Below are 26,371 nucleotides of genomic sequence, written 5' to 3'. Positions count from 1 at the left end.
TTCCTGATTGTTGTCAGGAGCAACCTTTGGTGAACCAAAGTAGTGGTGAATTTTACTTATGTATGGGAAATTTTGGTACCATTTAAAATATCAATAGGCAATTAATATCTTTTTCATAAACATAAAACATACCTAAGTATGTTCTAATGTTCCAAGTATGTTCTAATTTTCAACCAAATTAGATGTTATTGTGAATAAGTAGTATTACAGTCTCTTCATGGTAATAACAACTGCGTGTCCTTAATGGTTTATGAATATAATACAGATACTACTTGCTTCCAAGAGTCCTAGTGCATGTGTTGGAATGAAAATGTCTAGATTGTATCTCAATGTTTACATTTAATGTTATTTTGAAAGGTATTTTCTAATAATAATTTTATCAGGTATTAAATTAATGGAGATATAATTAAGAAATCCCTTCCCCTTAGCTGTGTTTCAGTGGTTTTAATGATATAAATTCAGTGCATATAAACCATGTAATCATGTAGGGCAATAGTTTCAATCTTTTTTCTGTAAGATACAAAATGGAATCTAACTCTCCAAGCTTGTAAGATGTCAGTTCTTTATGCAGTTACAGAGGGAAAATATAGGAAAAAAATCTTGAATGTCTGGTAGCTTTTATAACTTTTACAAGTTAAAGACCTTTTGTGAAGGTGCCTTCATTATAATCCTTACAGCACAATTTTTACTACAACCTGTTTCAACTGCTTAGTCCTGTCCCTTTTAAAAAATCTCACAAGTGATAGACTTCTTTTTGTTAAAACTGTCAGTCAAGTATTTCTATGTCATTTATTTTTTATGTTTAGACTAGTAATTCCTCAACTCTTACTCCTCAAAAATCTTCCTCTATGTTGTCATGGCAATCTTCAAGTCCAGAAAATTAATGTTATGGATCTTTATTTGTATAACTCTGAAGAGGCCTTGTTTTTGCTTCCTGAGGAAGAGGCAGACTTTGTCTGTAGGGCAGAGAGGTTGGCCTGGATTTTTCACTCTACTGCATATCATTGCTAGTGACAGTAACAAACCTGGGCCTGATAAAATAATCATTAAAGCTTTGAAAAAAAGAGTAGCTTTGTCCTAGCAAAAGGGCAAGCCTGACCTATTACATTTTAGTATGTTCAGGCTTATCTCATTGTATGTGGCTTCTGAGTGACCAACCCCATCTTGCAGTGCTTCCTGAGCACTTGCAGCAATCTCCTGTTCCACACAGGAAAATTTGTCACAATTAATGGCAGTGAGGCTTAAAATAGGTTCCTGATGGAAGACTCGATGAGTCATGTAATTCTTTAAAACAGCACTGATGACAGGCAGATGTATCTGTCCCATGCTGAATATATTTTGATCTGCGATTGCTCTGCTGATCAGAGGACGATGGTTGGTGACAATACTGTCTTCTAAATAACCTCCATGCCAAAAATAAAGTAAAACACAGGATGTGGATAGTCATATGCACCCCCTGCCCTTCCCAATATTGCCAGTAAAGCATAGTGTTATAAGCATTTAATGAAGACACAGCAAAGCTGATGCCAGTAGGAAATCAAAGCCAAAAGGTAAATTTGCTTGTCTGGTTATGGCACAGGGACATGCTCCTTTTCTGCTGTGGTACAAGGCTGTTTGATCTAAACTAACCTGTTTCCTGCTGCCCTTCCTTCTGCTCAAACAGCCCCCCGACCTCCTGCAGTGCTCAGTTTGCAGCAGAGGCACTGACTGCATGCAGTGTGTGCTGATTGGAACATGGCTGCAGTGTGGCTTTAGGAGAGTGGGTGTGACACCTTGGCCTCCCTTCTTTTATGCATGACAAAACAACAGAAGGAGAAAGGTTCTGTGGCTCCTTCCCTTGCCTCCCTCTCCTCATGCCTGCCTGCACAGGAAGGACAGTGTGTTTCTGCTAAGTAATACAGAGGTCGTTCATTGCAGTTTCTCTCTCATTATGCACAACTGGGAGGAGTATATCTTCTATAGCAAGGAACAAGTATTTTTGGGACTACTTTATCAGTTTTGAAAAGTCCAACTCTTGCCCATTACAGAGCCTTCTGAAGCCTTCCTCAGGGGCAGAAGAAGTGACACCAATTTCTCACTTGAGCACTCTGGTTCCCACAGGAGCTAAGATGATTTTGTGGCTTCTTTAGCTGTGTCTACCATGAGCTTCAGTGACTGGGATTACAATTATATGTATCAGAAACTTATATGGATCCTTACACAAATCTGACTTTGCAAAGTCAAAAATCCAGAATTTTGGTATGATGCATGGTATTACCATAGTATTAACTTTCTTTAACCAGTTTGCCTTTAGCCAACAACTTTCTGCAGGATATGTGAAAATTTATTGACTAAAACTTGCTCTCAAGCATAACAACATCCTTGTTCTGCAAATCAAAGCCATCTGACACCACCAAGACAAGCTAAGGCATCCTGATTTCCTTCCTTGGTTGGCCACAATTTCCAATGGTTAACATTGCTGATGTGTCCAATTGCCAAAAACCTCGTATCTGCTGCTCAAATTACCTGAATTGCTACTTTTGAAAGACATGCCCTATCTTTGCAGAGCAGCCTGTGAAATAAAGCAGACTTCTCTAGGTAGATTTCCCACTTAAGGAACATAGTAAAAAATAATAAGCACATCCATTTAATATCTTCTAATCGCTGCTCACCTTTTAACACCTCAAGAATGATAAAAGCATTGGAATAGTGAAAGAACTCAATTGTCTCCATGGAATCTTGAGTGAAATCAGAAGAGAAAATTGATCAAATATAAAGCCTTTTTTCCTCAAAATACTCCTGGAAGTTCTATGGGGAAAAAATTATTTAGACACCTTAAATCCTTTGTTTCCAAGTCAGTTCCCTGTAGAATAAATTGATCAAAGATAGTGTAAGGTACTATGTATCCACTTGAATGTACCCACTTAAAATAGAAAGAGTGAAACCTCCAAAGGCAATTAGAAAATACCATTAGACTTTTCTCAAAACAGTTAATAGAAAAAGTAATGCATAAGCTAACAGAGCCTGTTAAAGCTGAAATTAAACTTTGGGTCTTTGGGTGTGGATTTACTGACCTATATGTGTAATTTTATCCTTGCCACATCAGTCTCCTCCACGTTCCTGTCCACCATGTAACTTTTGCATGATCAAAAATGAACATTAACTTTTGTTTCTACTGTGCAACTTTTGAAATTTTCACGTGCATCCTTCAGCTGATGCAGGTGGCTAACCAAGACACCAGTGCTTCCTTTCTCTCTGACTGCTCAGTCCAACAAGGGAAAAACAGTTCTAACATGCAGCAGGTTTTCCAACCAGCATAGTAACTCAGAGGCACTCAGTTGGGGTCTGTGGATCATCAACCTAGCTCATGGCTTTGCTTAGGGTGAGCTGGAGCACAGCACCAGCACTGCTTCCTTTTATTCTGCAACTAAATTGCATTAATGTCAGCAAAATTACCCTGAATACTAATAACTTCCTAATAGTTCATTTCCATATAGGCATTTGTTGTAACTGACCCAGAATGTTATATGATTACAAATGAGAGAGAAGGAAGGTAAGAAAATCCTTAAGAGATCTTATGAAATAAAATTTAATCCACATTCTGAAAGAATGACAGCAGTTCTAATTCATACCACTTAGTTATTTGATTCAGGAACTGAACAGCACAGACACATTGCTGGGTTTCAGGGGCAGCTTCAAACTTAGCTTAATGCCAAGTAGAGGAAGTATGAATTTTCTTATCATCAATGTGCACAAACTAAAAAGTAGGTCTAAAAACTACCCCATGAGTTCTTGTTCTTACCTCAGCTTCTCTGGAGAAAAGCTAAGTCAGGATGAGAAAGAACTCTTCAGTGAGAGAGGATTCATTTCCTGGCATAGAAAACCCAAACTTGTTGTGCATTGTTTTGTCTATAGTGGTCATGAACACAGACTGAGAGTTTGGATCCTGTGCTCAGGTGTCTGGTGGCAGATCCCTGCACTTTGCAGTGGGGCTATAGAAAGTTACAGGGAAACTTTCAATTAAATTGAATTGCACACATAAGGCCAAGATAGGGAATACGTAATTATCTGAATTAAATCCCAGCTCCAGTTGCTACACATGATCAGAATTTTGCAGTCTTTGTTCTTATTAAAGTGATGTATTTACCAGTAAGATAAAATTTAAAATTGGAGTTCATATGCCAGTGTAAACCTTGAGCAAGAATTACCTTGTTTTTCTCCAACACTGATGCTGCTGTATGTCCAGCTGCATTTATTCTTTGACTGTTAAATTTAACAGCAACTCTGTAAATGCCACTAAAATGCATTCATAGGAGGGACTGGCTTGGATTTTAGTGAGCTGCTTTGATTGAGTCCCATACTACGTGTTGAGAATGAGCTGCTGGTTGCTTTCCACTGAATCTGTGATAATGCTTTGCCTATTCTGTGGCACTGTCTGCACAAACCTGGATACCCCTGTGACAAAAGTATTTCCCTGGTTTGGAAAGCAAGACATAGTAGGATATATTGCAATAGTTTTGGCGTGGGCTGCTCACTTTAACTACAGTGGCTGAAAAAGAGAGACTAGCTCTTCCTTTTGTGATCCCAAGCTGAAGTGTTAACTAAACCAGCATGATAGTCATCTTCTGTCCTCTCCAGTTAACTGCCTGTCATTTCTTTGTTTGTCTTCTGGTGTCTTTGTTAAAATAACAGAAATATAGCACAGGGGGAAAAAAAGGCAAGCAACCTCAACAGTCATTTGACCATGGAAAAATTCTCAGCTGCAAATACAGAAAGGTAGAAATAGCCTCACTGGATCAGAGCAGCAGCTAATCTAGCTCAGTGTCCAGTTTCCATCAGTCAGTGTCTCGTGCCTTCAAGACAAAAAATGTTTGGAAGGCAATTACAAAATAGCTTTCACACAACTTTACTCCCAGACGCCCTATAAGAATTTCTTTACAATTATTTTGTTAGCCCTATTTCTTTAAAGGAAATTTTATTTATAGACAAATATACTTATATAAATAGAAGTACATGCTAGGATGAAAGTTATTGTAAGTCTGACTAGTCCTGCAAATCCACACTATACTACTAGAAAAACAGAATTTTTAATTTCAATAAATATATACCCTAATCATCTGTAGGTCTATTCCTCTTTGAAAAACGACTATTGTATATCTATCAGACTCGGTGGAAGATTACTGGATTCTCAATAAAGTACTGATAAACTGAACAGATATATTTATTTAAAAAATCTATAATACCTCATTAAAGAGGTTAAACTGGATTTTTTAAACTCAACTGGAGTGTGGGAGAGTTTATTTCAGTTCTTTACACTGCTGTGGACTTTCTTTTAGACCATGAACAAATCTATTTTTAGTCTCTCATTTGTAAAATTAGAAAAATAGTCTTGCTCCACGAGAGTATAGAGAAAAAACTCAATTAGAATATTCACCTTTTGCTTCAGAACTGAAAGAACTGAAGAACCATGTGATCCCTTGGGACACCTCGTGTTTCTTATGTCACCTTCATTACACATTATATGATTCTGTCTCCACATTTTAGTGGAATAGAGCAGAGTTTTTTGAGAGAGAGAGTCTGGATCTGTTGCTATCTAAGAAGGAGGGGAATGGAAGGTAGACCAGCCCCATATTTCAGCTTGCCTACTACATGTACATATTTAGGAATCTTCTGCATTGGTCCCCAAAAAGTAGAATGGGAAAGCATTCCGATGTCATACACTACATACAAGTACATACAGTTCAGATTTAACTTATTCATTTGTTGAGAACTCTCTGAAGATTCTCCAGGCTATTTATAGGGTCCAATAGCACACACAAGCTTGGCTTGCAAATGAATTTTGCCTTCTGTTACTCAAACTATTGTAATTATTGTTGGTGTGTGGGAGGGAAAGACTCTATAATTTCACTCTGCCTTTAGCACCATATCATGTAGCATATTTTATGAGAAGAAAACATTTCATAATTTCCACTGTATAATATACTGTGGAATTGAGAAGACAGTATGTTGCATAAATAAGTCTTGCTTGAAATACAGGTCCAACGTTTAATGAAATCGGTAGGAGTGGCACTGTTATCTCAGAACAGTCATTGACTGAGGCCCTTCTATCAAAAGCCATTTCAATGGGGACTAAAAACAAACGGAGACAAAAAAAATCCCCCACAGTAATTTAAAATCTCTCCCAGATAGCTCGAAACTATTATCCACTGCTGTCAGTTATTGCAGCAGCTTGTGTAGACAGAGATACAAGCAGCTCATAATATTCTGAGCCAAATTCTTTTATGTTGTGAAGGTATTGACTTTACTGAGCCTGCCTGAGGGATGTATTTGGCTCAAAAGTAAAGTTATTTCTGCATTTACTTAGTAAAAAATGTTTTGATTGTAAAGGTCAGAAATCCAATAGTCGGATCCTTAAAATGCAAGCATTGCCAGTCAGAGGCACATCTGATCTTGAGCCTTTCTTCCTGGTAGCCAAATGAGAATTACTCTATTGACTGGAAAGAAAAATAGTTCCTGGAAGCAAAACCTTGAAGAAGTGTTATGTGCCTTTGAACTCATTTTCCCCTTTACTCTCTGCCTTTTCCTTTGGTTTATTCTGTGGAAGTGTTTTTACTATACTTTTCTCTCTCTTTTTAACCTTCACAAGTCCCCTGCCATCGTCACTCAACGTTATCCAGTATTATACACTTGGGGAAAAAGCTCTAGTGAAATCACGACCTCAGAGTGACCTTGAGTCAAGTGATTTTTTTTTTTTTTGCCTTGTTTAGTGTAGTCACAGCTACTGGAGCAGAAAAGTTAGGATCAGATTAATTGTAACAACAGAGGCTTAGCACTGCTCCAGCCTGACCCCGACTGCCTGCCTTTTGGATTTGGCTGCAATTTCTCATAGAGCATTTGGCAGCACTGCAGATAAATACTGTTGTATTTTTTTTTCAGGCTCTGACTGTGTTCTTTAACATTGTTGCATGATGATGGCTTGGTAAATTAACACTTCCCACACCTGCATAGTCTAATCCATCCTCCTGCACCTTGTTTCATAGCTGGCGTTGCAGTGAACTCACAGCTTGATTACCATAAAGACAGTGTTTGGTTTCTCATTGCTTCAGAGTGGTGAGCCATCGACCTCTTTGGGGGATTTCTGTTCAAGGCAGGCTCTTCTGACCACAGGAGCATCTTAGTCAGACAGACACATCTGAGGGGCATTTCAGGTCAACTTCCGGGTTTCAAAATGTGGCTTCAATTCATATACTTTAGGGCTACATTTTAGTCAGAGTTTTTAAAAATACATAGAGAACACCTTTGCCCAAGCCTTTGCTGATCTTAACTGGATTGGGTTTTATAACTTTATTGGAACTGAGCTAAGGAATGAATATGTAGCTGTACACATATATGTAAATGTATAAGTATGTAAGTACAATACTGATAATAATGTGAAAAATATTAAGAATAGCCTTTCAAACATAATGTAAGTTAATGATTGGAGCCCAGCAAATTTATATAAAGCAGTGCATGTATTCCTTTTCTGTTTTTAAAGGATGTTTCAGAAAGAAGGTTCACTTGGGTAAATGAGGACTTTTGCTTTGTGGTTTGTAATTTTACATCCCATTTCAGAAAAGTATTCTCATTTAGCATAATTCAGCTTTAAATCTGTTCAAATTTCATCACAATTCCTTAAATAGGAAGGGATGCAAACACCCAATAAATTGCTAAAAAGTGAGACTATCTCAATTACTTAACTAACTGGATTTCAAACTTAGGTGTTTAAGGCTATGGATTCTATTCTTTATGAAACTACTTGTGTCTTAACTTCTTACAGGTAAACAATTGCTTGCATTTAAACTGATCAGGTTTTTTCTAAGTGTGTATGTGTGTTTACAGAATAACAGCCCAGTTCCCTATCAGTGAAACTGAGGCTGACTTAATCCTCACCTCAACGAAGGAATGATTTCCAGTTGAAGGAATTGTTTCTAATCCAATTTAGGTTGAGAAAACTAGTATTTGGATAGGGCAGAGAATTTTTATGTGATGCCAGGCATAAGAAATTCTTTTTGTGTAAGTCTTTGTTAATCATTTAACAGCTTACCACTTCAAAATATCGAGTCCATGAGGATTGCCCAACTCTGATTATTTTTAATGCTTGGATTTGGCACCTAAGTATGTTTTGCTGTAATATTATTGAATTATTTTTTAAAAGAGAACTTATTAAAGTCAAAACTATTCCTGAAATTGTATACACGCATACAATGTCTCATTTATAACTGTTAATTTTCCTTTTACTTTATTATTGAAACAAAGTTTTTTGCAACTGATAAGCACACAGAGAACTTGTATTTCTGGAAAGCTGAAGAGGTTTCTCACAGCTATATCTAATGAGCAACCACTCTAGGATGCTTTTTGCAACCAAACATTTCTCTTCAACCCATGTTCTTTTTCCCTGGTTTTTTGGGGTGGGGGATTTTTGCCACCACTGGCAATTGCACTTACTTCATACTGTATCCCCTCCTTTCACAGAAACAAGGAAAACGTTGCAGCAGCATCAGAAAACAGGTAATGTTTCCTGTGTTTGATTTACTTCCTGTTAAGAGTGTATCTCCACTTTCTCCACATTGTTCTTACGTCAAAAACATTGAATTTGTACACTGAGCAGATGATGAAAGCAGAGGCTTCAGTTAAATGGGTTCACTAGGCATTTCTTTCTCATGTACTGTGATGTGGAACAGGTGGGGATTGTGTTTCTCAGAACTTATAAACCTGAAAAATAAGAAGTTTTAAATCAAATATTCTTGAAAAGCACTACTGTCAGTTTGTGATGGAGTTTTAAGAAAAATTTCCATTTTAAACTTTGTCTAGACTGTTCAAGATGTTTTTAAAATCTAAATGAGATTATATTTTTAAGAAAATAGATGTCACATCTTGATTGATACTCAATGGGTTATGAGGTTCAAAACATTTCCTCTGTAAGTTCTTTCATGTCAAGTTGCTTTCTCCCAAAGGATCTCAGAACATTTTGCAGTGAAGTATAGAAATATGTTGTTTTCTATTATTTCATTTATTAAACTCCCAAGTACTGATACGCAGGTATTTCTTGAGTGAATCTGACCAGTTGTTTCATGGAGCAAAGAAAGGCCTCTTAACTATTTAGTCATGAAAATAATTTTGTCCTACTGCTTTTCTCTTTCTTGTTGACTCCTGCCTCAGTGATATGCAACCACTTTTTTATTTTGAGTTTTTTTTAAGACTACTTATGTTTGAACAAAGGTTGCATAGAGTTAAAACTGAGTGCAAGCATCATTTGTTAATAATGACACAAGCAATGGCAATTGGCACTTGAAAAGTTGGGAAAATTGATTTTTATTTTTAAATTAATGATTTAAAAAAGAAGGAAATAACCCCCTTGATCCCTGAATATAAATTAAATTGTAAAGAACAGGCAACACATGTTAAAATTTCACTAGCAGTTTAATTTGTGTAAAACTATCTGTAGGACTATGCAGCTGCCTGACATTCACTGAAATCTCCTTTCCTTTTAACTATTATTTTATTTTGCCAGGAACAATTCCTGATATATGGCTGGTGTTTTTGTCCTCCTATGTTTCCTTAATCTTGTGTGATCTGTCATACCACAGCCTTTCTCCACCTCCATTACCATCACAGCTCTGCTTATTTTGATATTCATAGCAATATGATTCCCAGATTTAACACAAGGTACCTTTTTTAATTTGTCAATCCTTTCCTGATCTTAAGCACTAATTAACCAATGAACTATCAAGATTAGCCATTCCTTCATCTGCACTGTCATTATGATCTCCAGCTCCATCTGTGGCTGGAATTTTGTCTCCTCCTCAAACTCCTGCTACTACCAAGGAAATGCCTCATTCACAAACACCCTGTAATCTCTGTTACCCAGGCCTACAGGTACCGCGCATGCACCCCAGTATGTGACCTCGAGTATTTGGCATCCTCCTAAGTCATCCACCAGGGATGCCAACACTGCCAATGCTCAGCCAGTGGCCTCCAAGGGGTCTGTGAGGCTTGGAGCGGGTACAAGCCAGGGGGAGGCTGGTTTTGGCCAGAAAGCCCCTCTTGCTTCATCCAGTAACCAAAGGTACACTGTGCCGTGTAACTGCATAACTGACCCGGTTTGGAGCTTTGCAATGGTTTGGTAATAACAACCTCTAACTCCTTCAACTGGAAATGCCCATTGCCTCAAAGGCAGACATTCAAGTTCTTCCAATTCCAGCAACTTCTGGTTCATGTGGGTGTTACATTTTTGGTGGCTCTTGTAGGATCACACCTACAATACAGAAACAAGCATATAGCATCTGCAGCAGAGAAACAGCAGCTGATATTTCTGTATTTTCAGTGGATTCCACAAACATTCCCATATTCAAATATAAAATCCTTCCACATTACAGCTTTCTCTAAATACTTTCTCCAGCACTTTTTTTTCTACAAATGATTCAATTACAGATTTTTTTTCATATCCCTTATAGTTTTTGTTCTCTATATTTTTGATTCTTTTCAAGTCATCTGTTGAAGGATTAGAAACATAAAAATCTTCACGCATTACATAAAGGAGACTAAGTGCTGTTTTAATTATCTACTCCTTGTTATTTGGATAGAAAGTCTCAGAACTTAGGACTTCACCAAGAGAAAAAATTATAATCTACACTTATATTTTAAATGTTAGAGTGCATTTGTTGCTGTGTTCTCATTATGGTTGTTAACCATTGATATCCTCTTAACCTCTACTGATCTGTGTTCCTTTTCATGAGTGAAAATCAGCTGAGAAGAGATGTGTGTTTGTTTTCATCCACCTAACTTACTTTTATGTTTGTTACCACAAATATGAAGATGTTTGATTTTTTCAATTTCTATTAAAATTAAAAGTACTGTAAATATTTAAAGTCTACAAAACTATTGTGTTTAAAAACCAACCAACCAAAGAACCCTCTAAAACATGTAATAATTAAGCTGTTGCAATAGATGATCTGTTTTATAAAGCAGCACTCACATTTATCAATTCTTAAAATTCTTCTGCACTTGAAGAACAAAAAATCGGACTGAAAAAACTAGAAAGGAGGAGAAAAAACACAGTTCAGCTATTGTATTTGACAATATAAATAAAATAATGTAAAATGTGTAGTTGTTAAATTAAAACCAGTCAAGTTAGACCTGAGCTCTTTTATAAAACTCTTTATTATGTTATCAACTGCATATAATTTATGTAACCAAACCACTCTGATTTTTGTGGTTATATCCACTTCACTTACATTTATTCCAATTCTTGTTCTGATAGTTAATATATTCTACCGTGAAGGAAGGTAAGCAAGCCTCTAATATTTTAATCACATAAAAAGAAATATTACAAACACTATGCAAGATAAAATTTGTTTTTATTTCTTTTAAAATTTAAAAGATATTCTAGTATATTTGCATTTATTTTATTTATATGGGTTTGTTCTGTTCAAATCTGTCTGCACATAGGTCCATGTCCACACAAACAGGTTGGGGCTTTTTTACTTTCTTTTCAATATTTATCACTGAATATGTATTTTGATTACTTTGGAGATTGTTACAATTAAGTTACAATTAATTGAGTTAACTGTTCTCTTCAAAGCATGAAGTCTTGAATCTTTTGAAATCTGTAGCAAATTCCCTTTCACATCAGGGCAGATAGATTAAAGAGATAAAATCCTGCTTTGTGTTTGTTTTTAACACATACATTAAGTTCTGGTTTTATGTGCAGCATAGTTTCAATCCTGTCCTGTTTGCCAAATCAAAGATATGTAAGTATGTGAGATGGAAACTGTGACTCCACGGCTTTTAGTGGGGCAATTCTGGTACCCTCTGTGGCACAGGGAAAATGTCACAGTATTGAAATTCAGTACCAGATTAGCTGTGATGGATAATACACAGCTACTCTGCTACATAGGCTGTGAAATTGATAGTCTACTAGTTAATTGGAAGAATTTACATCATGAAATGCATCAGGATGGAAGAAGTTATCTGACTCTCAAATGCATATTACGATGGAAGAACTTCTGCAAAACTGTTGCAAAACTTTGTGTAAGGATTTGAAAGCCAGAATTACAAACTGGATGGTTATTTTCAGGAACTTACTTATTATGTACATAATTGTAGATTGTAGAATCTCCATAAGGGAGAAAATACTGATTTCCTGCTTTTGTTGTGGGCTGAATTCAGCTTTGAGGTTTTATGGGTATAACAACCAGCTTCTGTTTCAGCTAAGCAAACAAAATATTCAGCTGAATTAAGACACCATCATGTAGACTATTGAACTCTAGAAGAGGAAGTGAAGGGCAGGGAAAACAGGACAGTCCTTTGGAGAACAAGGGGTATCACAAGTTCAGAAGTACCAAGTGCTCGTTCTAGGTCCTGAGGAGTGTAACTTGCCAAATCAGTGCTTCTGAGAGAACCAAAGAAAATATGATAATTTGCATAATGGATGGTAAATCTGCTTAGGAAAAAAAAGCTGAGAGAGAAAGTGTTAGAGGGCTAAGGTTGGTTGAAAAAATAACTGTGGAACTGTAAGATTTCTTCTGTTATTTGATACTTGCTGTGCTCCGGAAGGGGCATTTTGGGCATTTGTACCTTGAGCAAGAGAATCATCGAATTCCATCACCCTGGGATGTCGGGTGTAAAAGGTGATAGGAGTAATTTGTAAGAACACAGAGCTGTGACAATATACTTATGACATAGGTCTAAAGAACTAGACATAGATCTATTATGTTTCTAGGCCACTGCTCATGAACAAGACAACTATGTATAGTGACGCCCTGATTTTTAAAAAACCCTGCTAACTTTGCTCCATTTGTCTGTCTGTAAGAGATCAGTAATTCTCAAATCTGAGGGAGGTGATGGAAGACTTTAGTAGTTCAACAGGTTACCTGATAGAATTTCAAAGCGCTCACAAGACTGTGACAGGCTCTTCACAGCCATTTCAGTCCTTGGTGCCACATTGCCTACCACTGGCATCACTGGGAGCAGGACTGAAGTGCTGTTTAACACCTGGGGTGAATTTCAGTCAAGCAGGACCAACACTGCATTGCAGTCTGAACTGCACAGTGGAAAAGGCAGAACAATTACTTTCTTTTCTTTGCATAATTGTGCTTTCCTCTCAGTAACCCAGCCTGCTACTATGTTTGCAGCTGCAGGTTCAAACATAGTAGGTTTTATGCTCTCCATGTAAATGTGCGCCTTCTTAAGATGCTTCTTGTTTTATTTAGTTTAACTCTAATTAGTACCCCTGTTGAGCATGCCCCAGTGGCTCCCAGTTCTGCTGCTCCTGCACCACATGCTTCAGCACCTCAGCCTGCTACTGCTGCTCCAAACACAGCCAGCCCGATGACAGCACCAGCCACCACCTCAGTAGTGCAAGAGTCTTTCTCATCCTCCTTCCAAAGGTAATGCTCCATTGCTTTATACCCCTCTGGCTTTGGAAATGCTGCATACACATTCTTAGCTTAAGAATGTAGTATGAAAAGCTGCAACCTGGTTTATATGCTTTTATATATTTTGGGGGAATCTGTTTGGGTTTCTTTTTTTTTGGGGGGGGGGCTGTTTTGTTTTGTTTTGATTTTGTGATATGTTGTTTATGTTTGCATAGAATTTGCAAAGTAAAACCACCCTAACAATAACTTCATTTTCAGAAAGCGAGTTAGGGCTTAAAATTAGAGATGTTTTTACACCACTTATAATAAAACCAAAACAACTCCTCATAGTAGTTGCAGTGAATGAAGATTCTTTTAGTAGTGCTTCTGCAGTAGGACAAGAAATGGAAAATCAGAAAATGTCATTTACTCACATGATTGAGCTTACTGTGTCACAGCAGATATCAGTAAAATGTGGTGGACACTTGATGATTGACTTGCTCTGTAACTTAAATCAATTCATTTCTATTAGATTTATCCAATCTTTTTTTTTTCCTAATGAGAATTAGCCTTCGAGCTGAAGTAAGTTTCAGGAGATGCATTCCTAACACTTATAGCAAAGTGGGAGTTACAGTTGTATTTTAAAAACTGTCAGACAGCTTGTGAGGAAATGAGTGGGGTTTATACAGCTGTCACTTACATTACAGTAATTTTGGAGATAGTGAGTTCTTTTGGTACATAATATTCTTTTATCTTTGGTTTTTGCTACATGAATATTCTGAAAAGATGCCTATTTTAACATGCTTTTAAAATCCAAGGAAAAACACACTTCCAGTAATATAAACCACTTCAAATAATTGAGACCTCAGAAGTATCATATTTTAGGTATGTATAAATGGAATTGGAAATGTTCTCTTGGCTCTACTTGATTAATTTTTGCTAGTTGACTTGCATTATATATATATACCAACGAATTAGTTTCTCACTTCAGTCAGTTTTTACCTAGCCGTGACCTACCAGAATGCAGTGGTTTTATTCCAGTGCATGAAAATCCGTCGATCAGGCAGCAAAGGAGGTTTGAGTAAGGTCTTATGCTCTAATTCAGAACTAGCCTGAGAGGCACTTCCACATAAAATAATGATAAGTTTTAGGTAAATGTTATTCCTCAGTTGAAACTGTAGCATGAAGAAAATGTATTACCTAGTATCTGCTTCAGACAAAAAAAAAGCGTCTACTAAACTAATCATTCCAATTACTTCTAGTTTTGATAGGACAAGCTTCTGTCTGGGACTGCTTGCATAGTAAAATTTTTATCTTGTATTTAGACTCAAACATCTTCAGATCTTTCAGATAAAAGCATGTATCATTGACAAAAGTTCTGTCCTGTAATACTGAATTTCTTAGTTATTGATAGAGTCTGGTTTTAAAATTTTTCCATGATGTGTGCATTTTGCCTTGTGTTCTGTAGGAATGTACTATTCTGTAGGTCTGTGCTACAGAATGTAAGATGTGTTGTACAGAAAGCCCTTTCCTGGTAACTATGCAGTAGTCTTCCTGTATCTAAATCCAGACAGAGTTTGGTTTTTATGTCATTATTTGTGTCCTGTTAAACCATTTTTTTCATGCTTTCGTGCTTTTATGTGTCTTCTGCAGAGTTCTTGCAGCCCCCAGCTCTCTTTCCCAGCCTAAGCCTTTCCATGGGCCCAAGAACATGTCATTAGCAGCTTCCACTATTTCATCTGCTATCTCATCTCAGTCTAGGTATATCTGTAAAGTTCTCTTCTTTTAACCTGATTTGTTTGGATTTTGTATTATGCTCTCTGACATGAGGTTTTCAGTTCCTGAAGGGATTGACTTGGCACAGATAAAGCACAACGTGTTTAAAGGAATAGCCTCTTCCTTGTCTTCCATGTGACAACCAGCTAGGAAACAGCTAAGTTTTAGATGTAGGATATGTGACCACAAGGTCCTCTTGGAACAGGAGTGTTTCACTTGGTTGGTTTGTGCTGCTTTTGCCATCCTGAAATGAAAATATTTGTCTAGAGACAGTGGGTGAGAATGATGGACTTTTTTATTTTTTCTTGGTGAAAACACAGGATCACAGGAATCTTTTATCACTAGAAAGAGAGAATGCTGCTGTACTACCTCACTTCTAAGTCTTTTCACTGCTTTCATAACACTTTGACAACTAACAGCGGAAAAAGCATAGATTTTAAGACTCATTTGAACATAGTCTTCAGAAATAATCTGAAATACAGATTAAATCAGCAATACATTTGAGATTGTAATTATCAATGTGTGTCTTATCTTTATATTTTAAAAAAGTTAGGAATCACCCAAAGGTGGTTTTTGAGGTTGACAAAGGGCACAAGTTTGAAGGCTTCACACCAAGAAGTATAATGGTCTTTCTCAAGAGAATCATAAAACAGTTAAGTGCTTGGCTGTTAACAGTTAAGTACCTACTACTTAGGCAGTACTTAGGAGCAGTTTGGTTGGCTTCACATCATGAAACCAATGCAAAAACGAATAGCTACAGAACAAAACATCGGAAGAATTTTCAGTTTTAGGATGTGAACATATCTGTGTACAGCCATGGGAATTACACAGGGGAAGTAATTCCAGTATGGAGCTATAAAACAGAAGAAATAAAATTAACCGCTGGTGAGTGCAAGTACACCAGTTGTAAATTTAGTTTCAAGAAGCCCCTTATACTCAGGTAAGATTTCTTGCTTTCTGAGCAACAATAGCTGTGCGTATTTGAATTTGATTAAACACTGGCATGCAAAACCTATTATTTCTCCTGAGCTAGAGCAAAGACTTGATCTTAGGGTTTCTCTCAGCTGAAGATTGAAATGTCTCCAGCAGTCTGAAGATGAAATTAAATAGAAGCTTTGGTGGCTACTCTAGCCAGACAGAGCACATCTGTTCATGTTACACCAGCCTACATGTTAGAACCCATCTAAATCTTTCCTAAGTGCTTGTTTTCATTCCTTCTTTGGAAATCATGGAATCATAGAATAGATTGGGCTGGGAAGGATCTGAAAGATCATCTAGTTCCAAGGGCAGGGACAAGTTAAGCAACAATTATGCATAATTTACATGTAAATAACTAATCAATTAGTATAAAGACAACTAGTACTTGCTGACACTACTTGCATGTCTTTCTTAGAGCTAATGTAATGCTTTTTTTGATTGAGCTTTTTTCCATTTCCCTTAAATTTCATATCCATTTAATGGGAGAAAGGAAGCAGTGTGAGGCCTTGAAACCATGTAAATTCATTTGTAGTTATGTACCAATATGGACTAATCAGTGTGAAACAAAATTTTAATGAGGGTAAAAAGATGACATTGAGATAATTGAGACATTTGAATTGAAAGTAAATTAGTAACTTAGATTGGCATGGACCATTGCTGCTTTTCCTGCTCCTTTGAAAGGAAGTGACTTGTCTGGGGAGGCTGTGTCTCCACTCCTGAAGGTTTTCAAGACATCACTGGCTAAAACATGGAGCAACCTGGTCTTGCCTCAGAGGTGGCCTTGCTTTCCAGCAGGTTAGATCAGATTCTTCCTGAGGCCTCTTCCAACCTCAAAGACACTGTGAATCTATGAAAAACAGCTTTCCATTTCAAAAAGAAATGCTTTAATCAGACTCCTAAACCCTCTTGCTGGCACGTGGAAATGATTTTGGTCACATATAAAAGATCTACAACATATCAACTTTATATAATGCTGCTTTGTCAATGGATGACTCAAGTGTAATGCTGTCATCTGCTTCCCTGTTACCAACAGGCAAATGTTGCTGTCTTGGGATGTGAGGGCAAATCAGAGACTTTAGGACCTGTACAAATTTGGTTCCCTGATAATCAAATACAAGAAGCAAACTCTGGTTGGTTGGTTGGTTGGTTGGTTGGTTGGTTGGTTGGTTGGTTGGTTGGTTGGTTGGTTGGTTGGTGGTTGGTTTTGGATGGCTGTCTTGTAGCTGGAATATGTTCTTTATCTTGGTGCACTTCTTCCATGTTTGTTTTTAAAAGTGTTGTGTATCATAGCTAGCATATTCAAATGTAAGGGCTAAAACTGGCTTCAAAACTAATTCAAATTTTTGAGCATCTGGTAATTTTCATGTAGAAATCAAGCAATTCTTTAGCATGCCAAAATACAGTCTTAAAAATCCAGTTTCAGCTTGACATATACAAGAGAGTATTGAACATTTAATATAATTTTATTTCAAAATAAAATATGGATGACCTTAATTTCAACACTGTTTTACAGGATGGGTATATTCTCAGGTAGATCAGGCTGAGATTTTATCACCATTATTTCAGTGTTTGGTGTTTTTTTCCTTTTAGATGCTTTAAAAAGATCCACCAAGAAAACACAGGAGGATTTTTTAATCAGTATTCTTAACTATTTAAATCTGATTTTAAACTTCAGTAGATCCAGTTTATTGTGACTTAGCTTTTGTGAGCATATGCATAACACTTAACATGAGTAAAATCTTTATAACGTTCCTGAAGAGGAGTGTTTGAAGTAAATCACTAATCTTTAACAGACTGTGTTACTCTTTCACATCTGAAGTGAAATCTGACTTACTGTTTTCTCTTCTACTTACAACCTTACTTAAAAGACGCAAGCACAGCAGGAGAGTTTTGAATAAGCTTGAAGCTCTTTAGAGATGGGCTATTCCATCCAGAGGGTTGAAGCAGGGCACCCCATGCCCTGGAAATGGAAATTGTACTCTGGGAATACAAAACCAGGAGAAACAATAGAAAGAGTTAAAATTATGGTTCTAAAAGTCAAGTGTAGCCTCTCATCCAGAGATTTTCATCCAAGCACTGTGTCCATGGTAAAGGAAAAAAAAATTCTTCTCCAGAAGTTAGGAAAGTAACTGGCATAAGGCAGATTCCTGGTGATTCTGGGAAATGTGGGCTGTGCCCCTGTGGGATGGGATTGATGCCATGTAGCCCTGCACTGCCCTGCAGACAGGAGCTCTCTTCTTTCTGAATACTCTTGTTTCTTAGATCATACATTGTGCAGGCTTTCAAGTGCTTCCTGTATTTGCATAAATGATTCATTTATGTTCTGAAATTATGCTGTTTCCCCAAGGAAATAAAATCTACCTGTTTATCTAAGACTGTAGCAGTAGAAAGGTTCTGCAAGGCAAAAATTGAACATGGTGGGTTGATGTTTTTGCTTCAGCTATGCCAGCCTGTCCTTTCTGTGGGGTGGTCTGAGCTGTCTCACAAGCTGGGGCACTTCCCTGCTCTTTGGCCTTTGGTTCATTCAAGGTTTGCTTTTTAGATTTGATGCAATGTAAACGTATGACACTGAGAAAAATCCCTTGTATGTATTTTTTTGTGCTAATAAAAATAACTGAAGTTCCACAATCAAATAACAAGATCAGATGAGAGTGACGTATGGAAAAATGCATTCAGCTCATTGACTTTTGTTACCACTCTTCAGCTTTCACTGTGATTGCCAGCTTAAATAAGAAAACATAATGTAATGTAATACTCATCTTATACGATTATAAATATGTACATGTTGCTTACTTCAGCATTTAAGAGCACTTCTTACTCATAGGAAATTAATGGTAGGGCAAGATATCCCAATCTTTTGTGTATATTTTTTTCAAATACCACTTTTGTCTCATTTTAGTTTCAACCGGCATTCTTCCACCTCCATCAGCTACCAGTCAAAGCAGAGGTATAAAAATGTTTTGTGCAGCTGTTCTACCTTAAAAGCACTTAACAAACCAGTTTCTTGCTACTAGTAGGCATCTAGTGAAGCGTTAACATAAAAATGATCTGCTTAGAAATATTTACTCTTTCTTTTTCTGACAACTAATCGTTTTCAGAGCCAGTATTTAATTTGCTGCCTGTCACATGCCATTGACTGCTACAGATAAATTCAATAAGGTTGCTTTCACTGCTTTTTGAGATGCCAGTGCTTCTTGATCCATTAAAGCATCTTTGGTCCTTACGGCATCTTTTTATTCTTTCTTAATTAATTTTCTTCTTTCTTTCTTTCTTATATTTTTTTGTTGTTCTTTTAATCACATGCCATTTCCTTTTCTTCAGCAGATATTCTGATAAATCTTTTCTTTCACTAAACCCTTAATGATGTAGTGTAACACTTTATTTTTCTTTGACAAGCCTTCTTATCTTCCTTACTGTATTTAATATGCATCATACACATGTAAAAGGGTTAAAAGTGTTCAGTACTTCTTTTAATTTTGCTATGATTTTGGTACTCTGATTGTGGGTGGGTAGGTGGGTGGGTGTTGTTTTGGGGACTTTTTTCAGCTTCATTTCCCTGAAAACAAGGAAATCTGTGGTATGGTTTTACTATGCTATTACATTTGGGAAACACTTGAATTTTGAATAACCATTTTTCTCCATGACAGTCTAAGTATTACTAATCTGGTTCAGAACTTCTTTATTTATTTTGTGCATTAAGAGAGGTTCAAATGAGTCTTTCTAACCATTGGGCTGTGCATCTGGGAGTAGACTTTCCTGAGTGGATGACATCTTCAGATTAAGGCTGTACAACACATCATTTTAAAATCTTTTAACCCACAAATATATATTTGTATATATTGGGCACTGAGCTGTCTAGTTTACCCTGAGTAGCAGATTTTAAAGCAAGGACAAGTCTTTAGATGGTGTATTTAGTCAGTGGCAATTTGAAAGCTCTGGGTGAAGCCAGTGTGCCCACAGGGTCCATGCCCCCATGCTTGGTAAAAGCAATGGCCTCTGTCCAGTGATCCCAAGCACAGTGCCTCAGACACCACACAGGAGGTATCCTCAGGAAATAATGGCAAGAGCGGGAAACAGAATGTTTAACAGTGCTTAGAACAGCTTTGGCAGTTACAAAATCACAGCACTGTTCAGAACAGAATTTACAGTGAACACAAACCCACTAAAATAGTTTATCTTAGAGAGTTGTGTTCACTCATGGTATAGTAGACTCAAATCCAGGCCTAAGCCCTAGACTAGCTACAGAAATAATTAGCTGTGTCCATTGTAGCAATAGCTAAGTTTCTAGGTCTTGCTAAATAGACAAAATAAATTAGCCTGAGGCAGCAATGCTATGCAAACTAGATCTATAGTAGAAACAATGTCAGAGCAGCAAAAAGCTATCCTGAGAACAGGTTTATTTTGTTCAAAATTAAAAATTGAAAGTTTCCATTTCTCTGAATGTTTCAGAATGTTTCTTACCTGTACTGGATCAGATCTGCTGGGTTTGCCCTGTAAGATTATAATGTGTTTTTTCCAGATGGCATCTGTTTCCACTGTTAATGAAAGTAAAGTCAAGATGGACCAGTAGTCTGGGAAGGCTGGATGCTTTTTTTCATATGCTGACAAATGCTTTCCTATAGACAAACCAACTGTGGAAATAACTATTTAATTGTCAGCAAAAATAGATACGGATCTAGTTCCTAGGGAGAGTGACAGTGAAGGGGAAAAATAAGCAAAACTATGTTTTCAGGGTGAGTAAGAAGGATGTTCTGTAATAAATAGGTTTTTCTTACTGCACACATTCTGTTATCTGTTGCTTCCCTTGTACTTCTTTATTCTCTCCTGCTTGCTTTGACTGTGATGCCCTTTTAGCAGTCTGTGAAGCACAGGCACTACAAACAGAATCATCCAAGTAACTGGCAGATAGAAGAGACATATTTTAAATTTATTACTGTAATCAAACTGAGAATCACCATCTAAGCCATAAAACAGAGAAAAACTGTTTCTTACTGATGTTTGGAATCCTGAGCAAATGTTTTTATTCTAGGACAGCAAGAAAGTGCATCATAATATTGCACATCATGGTTTTTTCTGAAGGATGAATCTGAACATGAAGAAAATTAATGTAAATCTTGGTGTCAGTCTAAATAGGGAAAAGAATTAGTTGCAGAAAAAAAAGGTCACTTCAATATTTTTGAAAAAGTATAACAGTATATAAATACTAAATAGCATTTCTAATAGTTGTAATTGTGCTGAGCAAGTATATATTTAAGTCCAGATATCCCTCATTGATTTATTTTAGACAAGAGCAGGCCTTTCTGTTTGCAGAGGAACATAAACCACAAACTTTGTATGCAGCTTTGTGAAGTCTGATCCCTTGCTAAACGGAGAGTTTCAAATTTGTCATATTCCCTCAGCAAGTTATTTTCTGTGACAGCAACAGCAAACTTGCCGTTACTTTAAATCCTTTTTTGACTAATTTTTCTTTCCAAAGAATTGTCCAAGCCTTTCTTAGCAATGATAAGGACTGATGAATCTCCCAGTATTCTCTCTGCAGTTCTCACAGACAGTTCCTCTTGGAGTGCTCTGGATACTGCCAGATCTATTACTTCATGATCAGTAACTTTTGCTGTTTATTAAGTTATTCACACCTACATTTTGCTTTTAGAAATACAACCCAGTCATATACATCAATGCCAGTTTCTGGAAGCTACAGTGAAAGTCCTGCTCCTTCTGCTGCTTCAAAAAGAGTTGTTACTACTGCCAGCATAAAGCCCTCTGTCTACCAGCCAGGTAAGTGGCCTTCAAAGTTGAAAAGATTCAGAAAAAAATGCTCACACATTTCTTTTAGAAAAAGAAAATGTAGAAAGCACACATTTTTCACATAGACATATCAGAAAGTATTTATACATGTGAGACTAAACGTTGCTAGTTTTGCCTCAAATTATCTGAAGATTGAGGATTATGTTGTATTTGTATTCTGCTTCAGAGTTGAAATGTGGAACAAACAGGGAAAAATAAAAGCAAGGAAAAGTGTAATAAAAATGTGTAGCATGATTTTTCTGAAGATATACATTTGAAAAATAACAGTGTATCCAATTAGGAGCCCTGTGACACTACAGAATTGATAAAACGGCTAAGGAATGCACAGTTCAGGAAGGAGGTAAAATAAGTAGAGTTTACTTGAGTAGAATATATTTGTAAAATAGGTAAGACCACATCTTGAACTTCTCAAATTTAGCCTTATATTTGAAATAAAGAATGAGGTATTAAAGCATCTCTAATAACTTAAGGAATATATTTGGCTGTTCATTCATTTGGAAAATATGCTCCTTGATATTATTTAAATTCGCTTGATATTAATGTGTTACAAATTGACTGAGCTTCTAAAGCCACTGATGACCAAAATGTGAACCTTCAAACTGAATGAATTAAATGAGGCAGCAATATAAGTCTAAAGGCAGTTCTGTTTCAAATTAAGGTTTTTCTGATCTTAGGCAAGAGAATTAAAAAGTTGATTTATATCTTTACAGTCAAATAAATGTGAAAAGGCCAAGAATTGTAGCAGCCTTAAACTCTGTCTTCTGTAATGTTCTATTTCTGGATCTACTGAAATTAAGCAAATATAGGATTCTAGTCAGACATAAAGCAGAAAGACAGACAAATCAATTGATCTTTATATTTGAGACCTAAAGTTAGAAAAAGTCAACTCAGAGCTCTCGTGAGCTGTTTAAGGGTCTCAAAGTAAATAAACCTTCAGCTCCTCATTTGCTTTAGGTTAAGTGCACCAATGTATATCATGTTGTCACTCAAGGCAAATGCTATTATCTTTAGATTGAAAAGATGATGACAACAGATTTATTTCTGTAATGCAGAAGAGAGCAAACTGTGGCAAGTCAAAATATCTCCTAAATACACTGACTGATGTTAAGCCCTGTCTTATTTGGGGAAGTATAGACTCCAGTTCAGTATAATAACCTGCCACAGCTATTTCCAGATATTGGTTGGATCTCATAAAGTCAAAGCTGGCTGTTGAATTCTACTTGGAATAAGAGGAAATGTTTTTGTTTTCTCCTGGGTCAGGCATCTTCTTTGCACTTTCTTCCATTGTTGGCTTTCCTTTGCAATTCCTTATGTTGCTGTTTTGAGCCTCATTGTCTTTCAATAAAGGCCTAAATAGTTGGCAGAGAAATAAAAAGTCCTCCTGTACTGTTTAGGAGTTTGAAATATCCAATAAGGGATTCTAAAATACCTTCATTATTGAACCCTAAAGTGACTCAGGTACAAGAGAGGTTCCAGGCAGAGATTTTAGTGAAAATGTTTGGTTCTTCTTTTGGTATCTTTTTTTAAGTGTTGTATATTTGATGTCATAGCACTTCAGAGTGGTTTTGGAACATGAGCTGGCCTCGGAGAGACAGTTGCAGAGCAAATGGGAAATTGCCACTTGGGAAGAAATGGCATTTCCTCTCAGAAATGGGAAAATCAATAATGCTTAGGAAAAAAAACACCAAGACAACAAACCACTTAGAAAACTTTCTCATTTCTCTCCAACTTTCGTCATTGACTGGCTTCCCTTGGAAATGTGGGGCAGCAACTTCCAGATTAAAACACCAGTCAACAGGCTCATATATCCAATACAGAGACACCTGAATCAGTTGCTGAGAGGATTTACAAGTTTATTTTAATCTGTCAGATTGAAAAAAAACCAAACTCAGGTCTGAAAATGAAACTGCACTGTTGAGTATCTGGCTCAGATGGGATTTATCCAGCAGCCTACACTTTCCATAACCCAACTCAAGTGGAAAATTTTCTTTTGCTAAAGATTTTTAGTTTTTCCATTAGAGAAACCTGTGAACTCTGAAATCTTTTCCCTAAATTTCATAACCCATTTTTTAAAGGAGCACAGACTTCTCTTCTTGACAAGGCCCACTAGATGGCAGAACATACCTGGGTATTCCTTTCCCATAGGCTTTCCCAGACTAGGATAGCCTTTCACATATCCCAAGCAGCTCCATCTCCAGTTCTGTACCACGAAGTGATACCTAAGTGTACAAAAGCAGATCTTTCCTTTTAAATCCCGAAGTCCAGCTGGGCCTACTTGTGTATTAGGAATTGGTAGAGAGATTCCCACAGCTCCTAATGAAGTTTATATTGAATACTAAGCACCTTCAATACTAAATCAGCAGCTTCCACACCATTATTTCATTTTTAGTTCCCCTAAATAAGAATAGTGTCTCCCTATAAAACATCATCTGCTTTGTTTGTCATCTACTCTGTACTGTAACAGTATATGGGAAAACTTTGGACTGCAAGGATGTGGCCACTAAGTGTAGAACAAGCCATATCAATTGTGACTATTAATTTAATTTGTTACTGAAAATAATAAAGAGTAACACTTTTGTCATCTACTAACAAAAGGAAAAAAAAAAAAAAGAAAAATTTTCTCACAGTGCAAGTCAGTGTGTGACCAAAGCATTTGAGACTATAAATCTTTGCTTTACTAAATGAGTCTTGGTAATGTTCCTTTTTGTCTGGAGAGAAAATAGCCACAGAGCATAAATGAAGGGCTGAAGGGAAGAATTCCAACTTCCCCAGAAGCAAGGAATTGGCTTGTTCCTACCCCTGTTAAGAGACCTCTTCTCCTGCCATTCTCTCAGGAAAACAATATTCCCATTCATTCTTTCCTATTCTAAGAGAATGTGATGGCTGAGACAAACAAGGTGATAGAGGCTAGGGTGCTGAATTATTTGAAGTATTCATTTTTTAACAGTTAATGGTCAACTCGTACAGTGCTGGTATTTTGAGAATATACTCTCTAGTATACTGAATCTTGGTACTTTTTTAGCAGCAAACAGCCCCTTTTTTTTCTGCTGATAAGTGCTGGAAGACTTTTTGAAATACATAAATGTTCAAGGTGAATGTGTATGGCAGTAGCTACTAAGACAAAAGAATTGTTCATATAAGCTTAGAGATGTAGTTCTAAGAAAATAAGATTATTCCCTTTTAATAAAAATTGCTAAAATCTCAAACTTAGTGAAATCTTTCTACTATAATGTAGTGATACTATTTTGAAGCAATAGTAATTGCAGCTTGTTCACAGGAGGAAAATGTATTGTAATAAATTGAGTCTGTAAAATTAAATTATAACAGCTGAAAAGAGAACTCGGAGCAGATGCAAACATGCAGTGTTTGCCACTTTGCAATAATTCCTTCAGTGCTTCCTTTTAGTCACTGGGGAAAAAAAAATCCCACTTTATTATTTTACTTTACTTTCCTTTTTCTGTTTGTTTTACTGCAGCAAATAGAAAGAGTGAAAAGAAATAGAAGGTAGAGAGAATGTAGTGAAGTGAGCTGAAGTCCCCTTGCTTAATTCACCTCATAGGTGGGAACCTTTTGAACTCACCAATAAGAGATAAAATTTTGACTTCTAATTTTGCCTATCTTAATACCATAATACCTAAATAGCAAGAGCCTCAGGATCTAAAGAGATTGTATATAAACTCTCTTCTGAAATCTTTAAATACTGTTTAGCATTTCCAAGTTAAAAAAAAAAAAAAAAAAGAAGAAGAAGAAGAAATAAAAAAAGCCTCAGGCTAAGGTGGGATACAGTTTCATGAAGCAGAAACATTGCTGATGCTGTACCATAAGAAATTTTTATCAAGAAAAAGTACTAGATTCAACTCTGACCTCTATAAAAACATCACAAGGGTGATCACTGTGTGTTGATTTATATGCAATTTAAACACTTGCAAATTGCCAATAATCAGTGTAAGTTATTATACAGCAGGGTGTGGGCTGAGGGAGGGGTGTTAAGTTGAACATAATCTTCTCACCACTTAATTATTCAGAAAGATCCATGTTTCAGAACCCTCTTGGCTGAAATACCTTCCTACCTGCAAGCCCTGTAAACCTGTACATGTTGTATTTGGCCATGATTTTCTTGGTGCTATAGTCTACTGTGTGAAATGTTTGCCCAGCCTGCTGGAGAACTGGCTTCTCTTCCCAAACCTGTGCTCTCTCATTTGGGCAAAACACTTCAGCTCTCCAAGCTTCTTTTCAATCATTTGCTTTGTTTTCCTTGCAAAGGGAAACTTCTTTTAGTGCTCCTGTACTTGGCAAAGTGAGACTGTTTCTTGGGCAGTAACTTCAGTCCTACATAATGCAAGATCTGACGTTTTGAAAAGAGCAGGGCACTGGGAAAACTTGTCAGTATGTGCAGGCAGGCCCTGGCTCCTGCTTATTTAAATGTGATAAAGCTCCAC

At 36.7% G+C, this 26,371-nt stretch overlaps 1 protein-coding gene across 3 annotated transcripts in view; it reads left to right on the top strand.

Moving 5' to 3' along the window:
* The window catches only part of LDB3 (LIM domain binding 3), a 117,062-nt gene that overhangs the window by 78,649 nt on the left and 12,042 nt on the right, over positions 1–26,371 (top strand). The window contains exons 9-12 of one of the 3 annotated variants that reach the window (XM_042779540.1): positions 8,491–8,526; positions 13,230–13,406; positions 19,027–19,074; positions 21,778–21,902. In XM_042779540.1, the coding sequence (XP_042635474.1) occupies positions 8,491–8,526; positions 13,230–13,406; positions 19,027–19,074; positions 21,778–21,902 (386 nt within the window). The remainder of the gene's footprint in view (positions 1–8,490; positions 8,527–13,229; positions 13,407–19,026; positions 19,075–21,777; positions 21,903–26,371) is intronic. The other 2 variants (XM_033066676.2, XM_033066677.2) reach the window with 2 other exon arrangements.

Source organism: Catharus ustulatus, chromosome 8 (genome assembly GCF_009819885.2).
Source record: "Catharus ustulatus isolate bCatUst1 chromosome 8, bCatUst1.pri.v2, whole genome shotgun sequence".
NCBI classification, from domain to species: domain Eukaryota; kingdom Metazoa; phylum Chordata; class Aves; order Passeriformes; family Turdidae; genus Catharus; species Catharus ustulatus.
The sequence above is the reverse complement of the archived record's forward strand: the minus strand, read 5'-3'. Positions and strand labels throughout refer to the sequence as shown.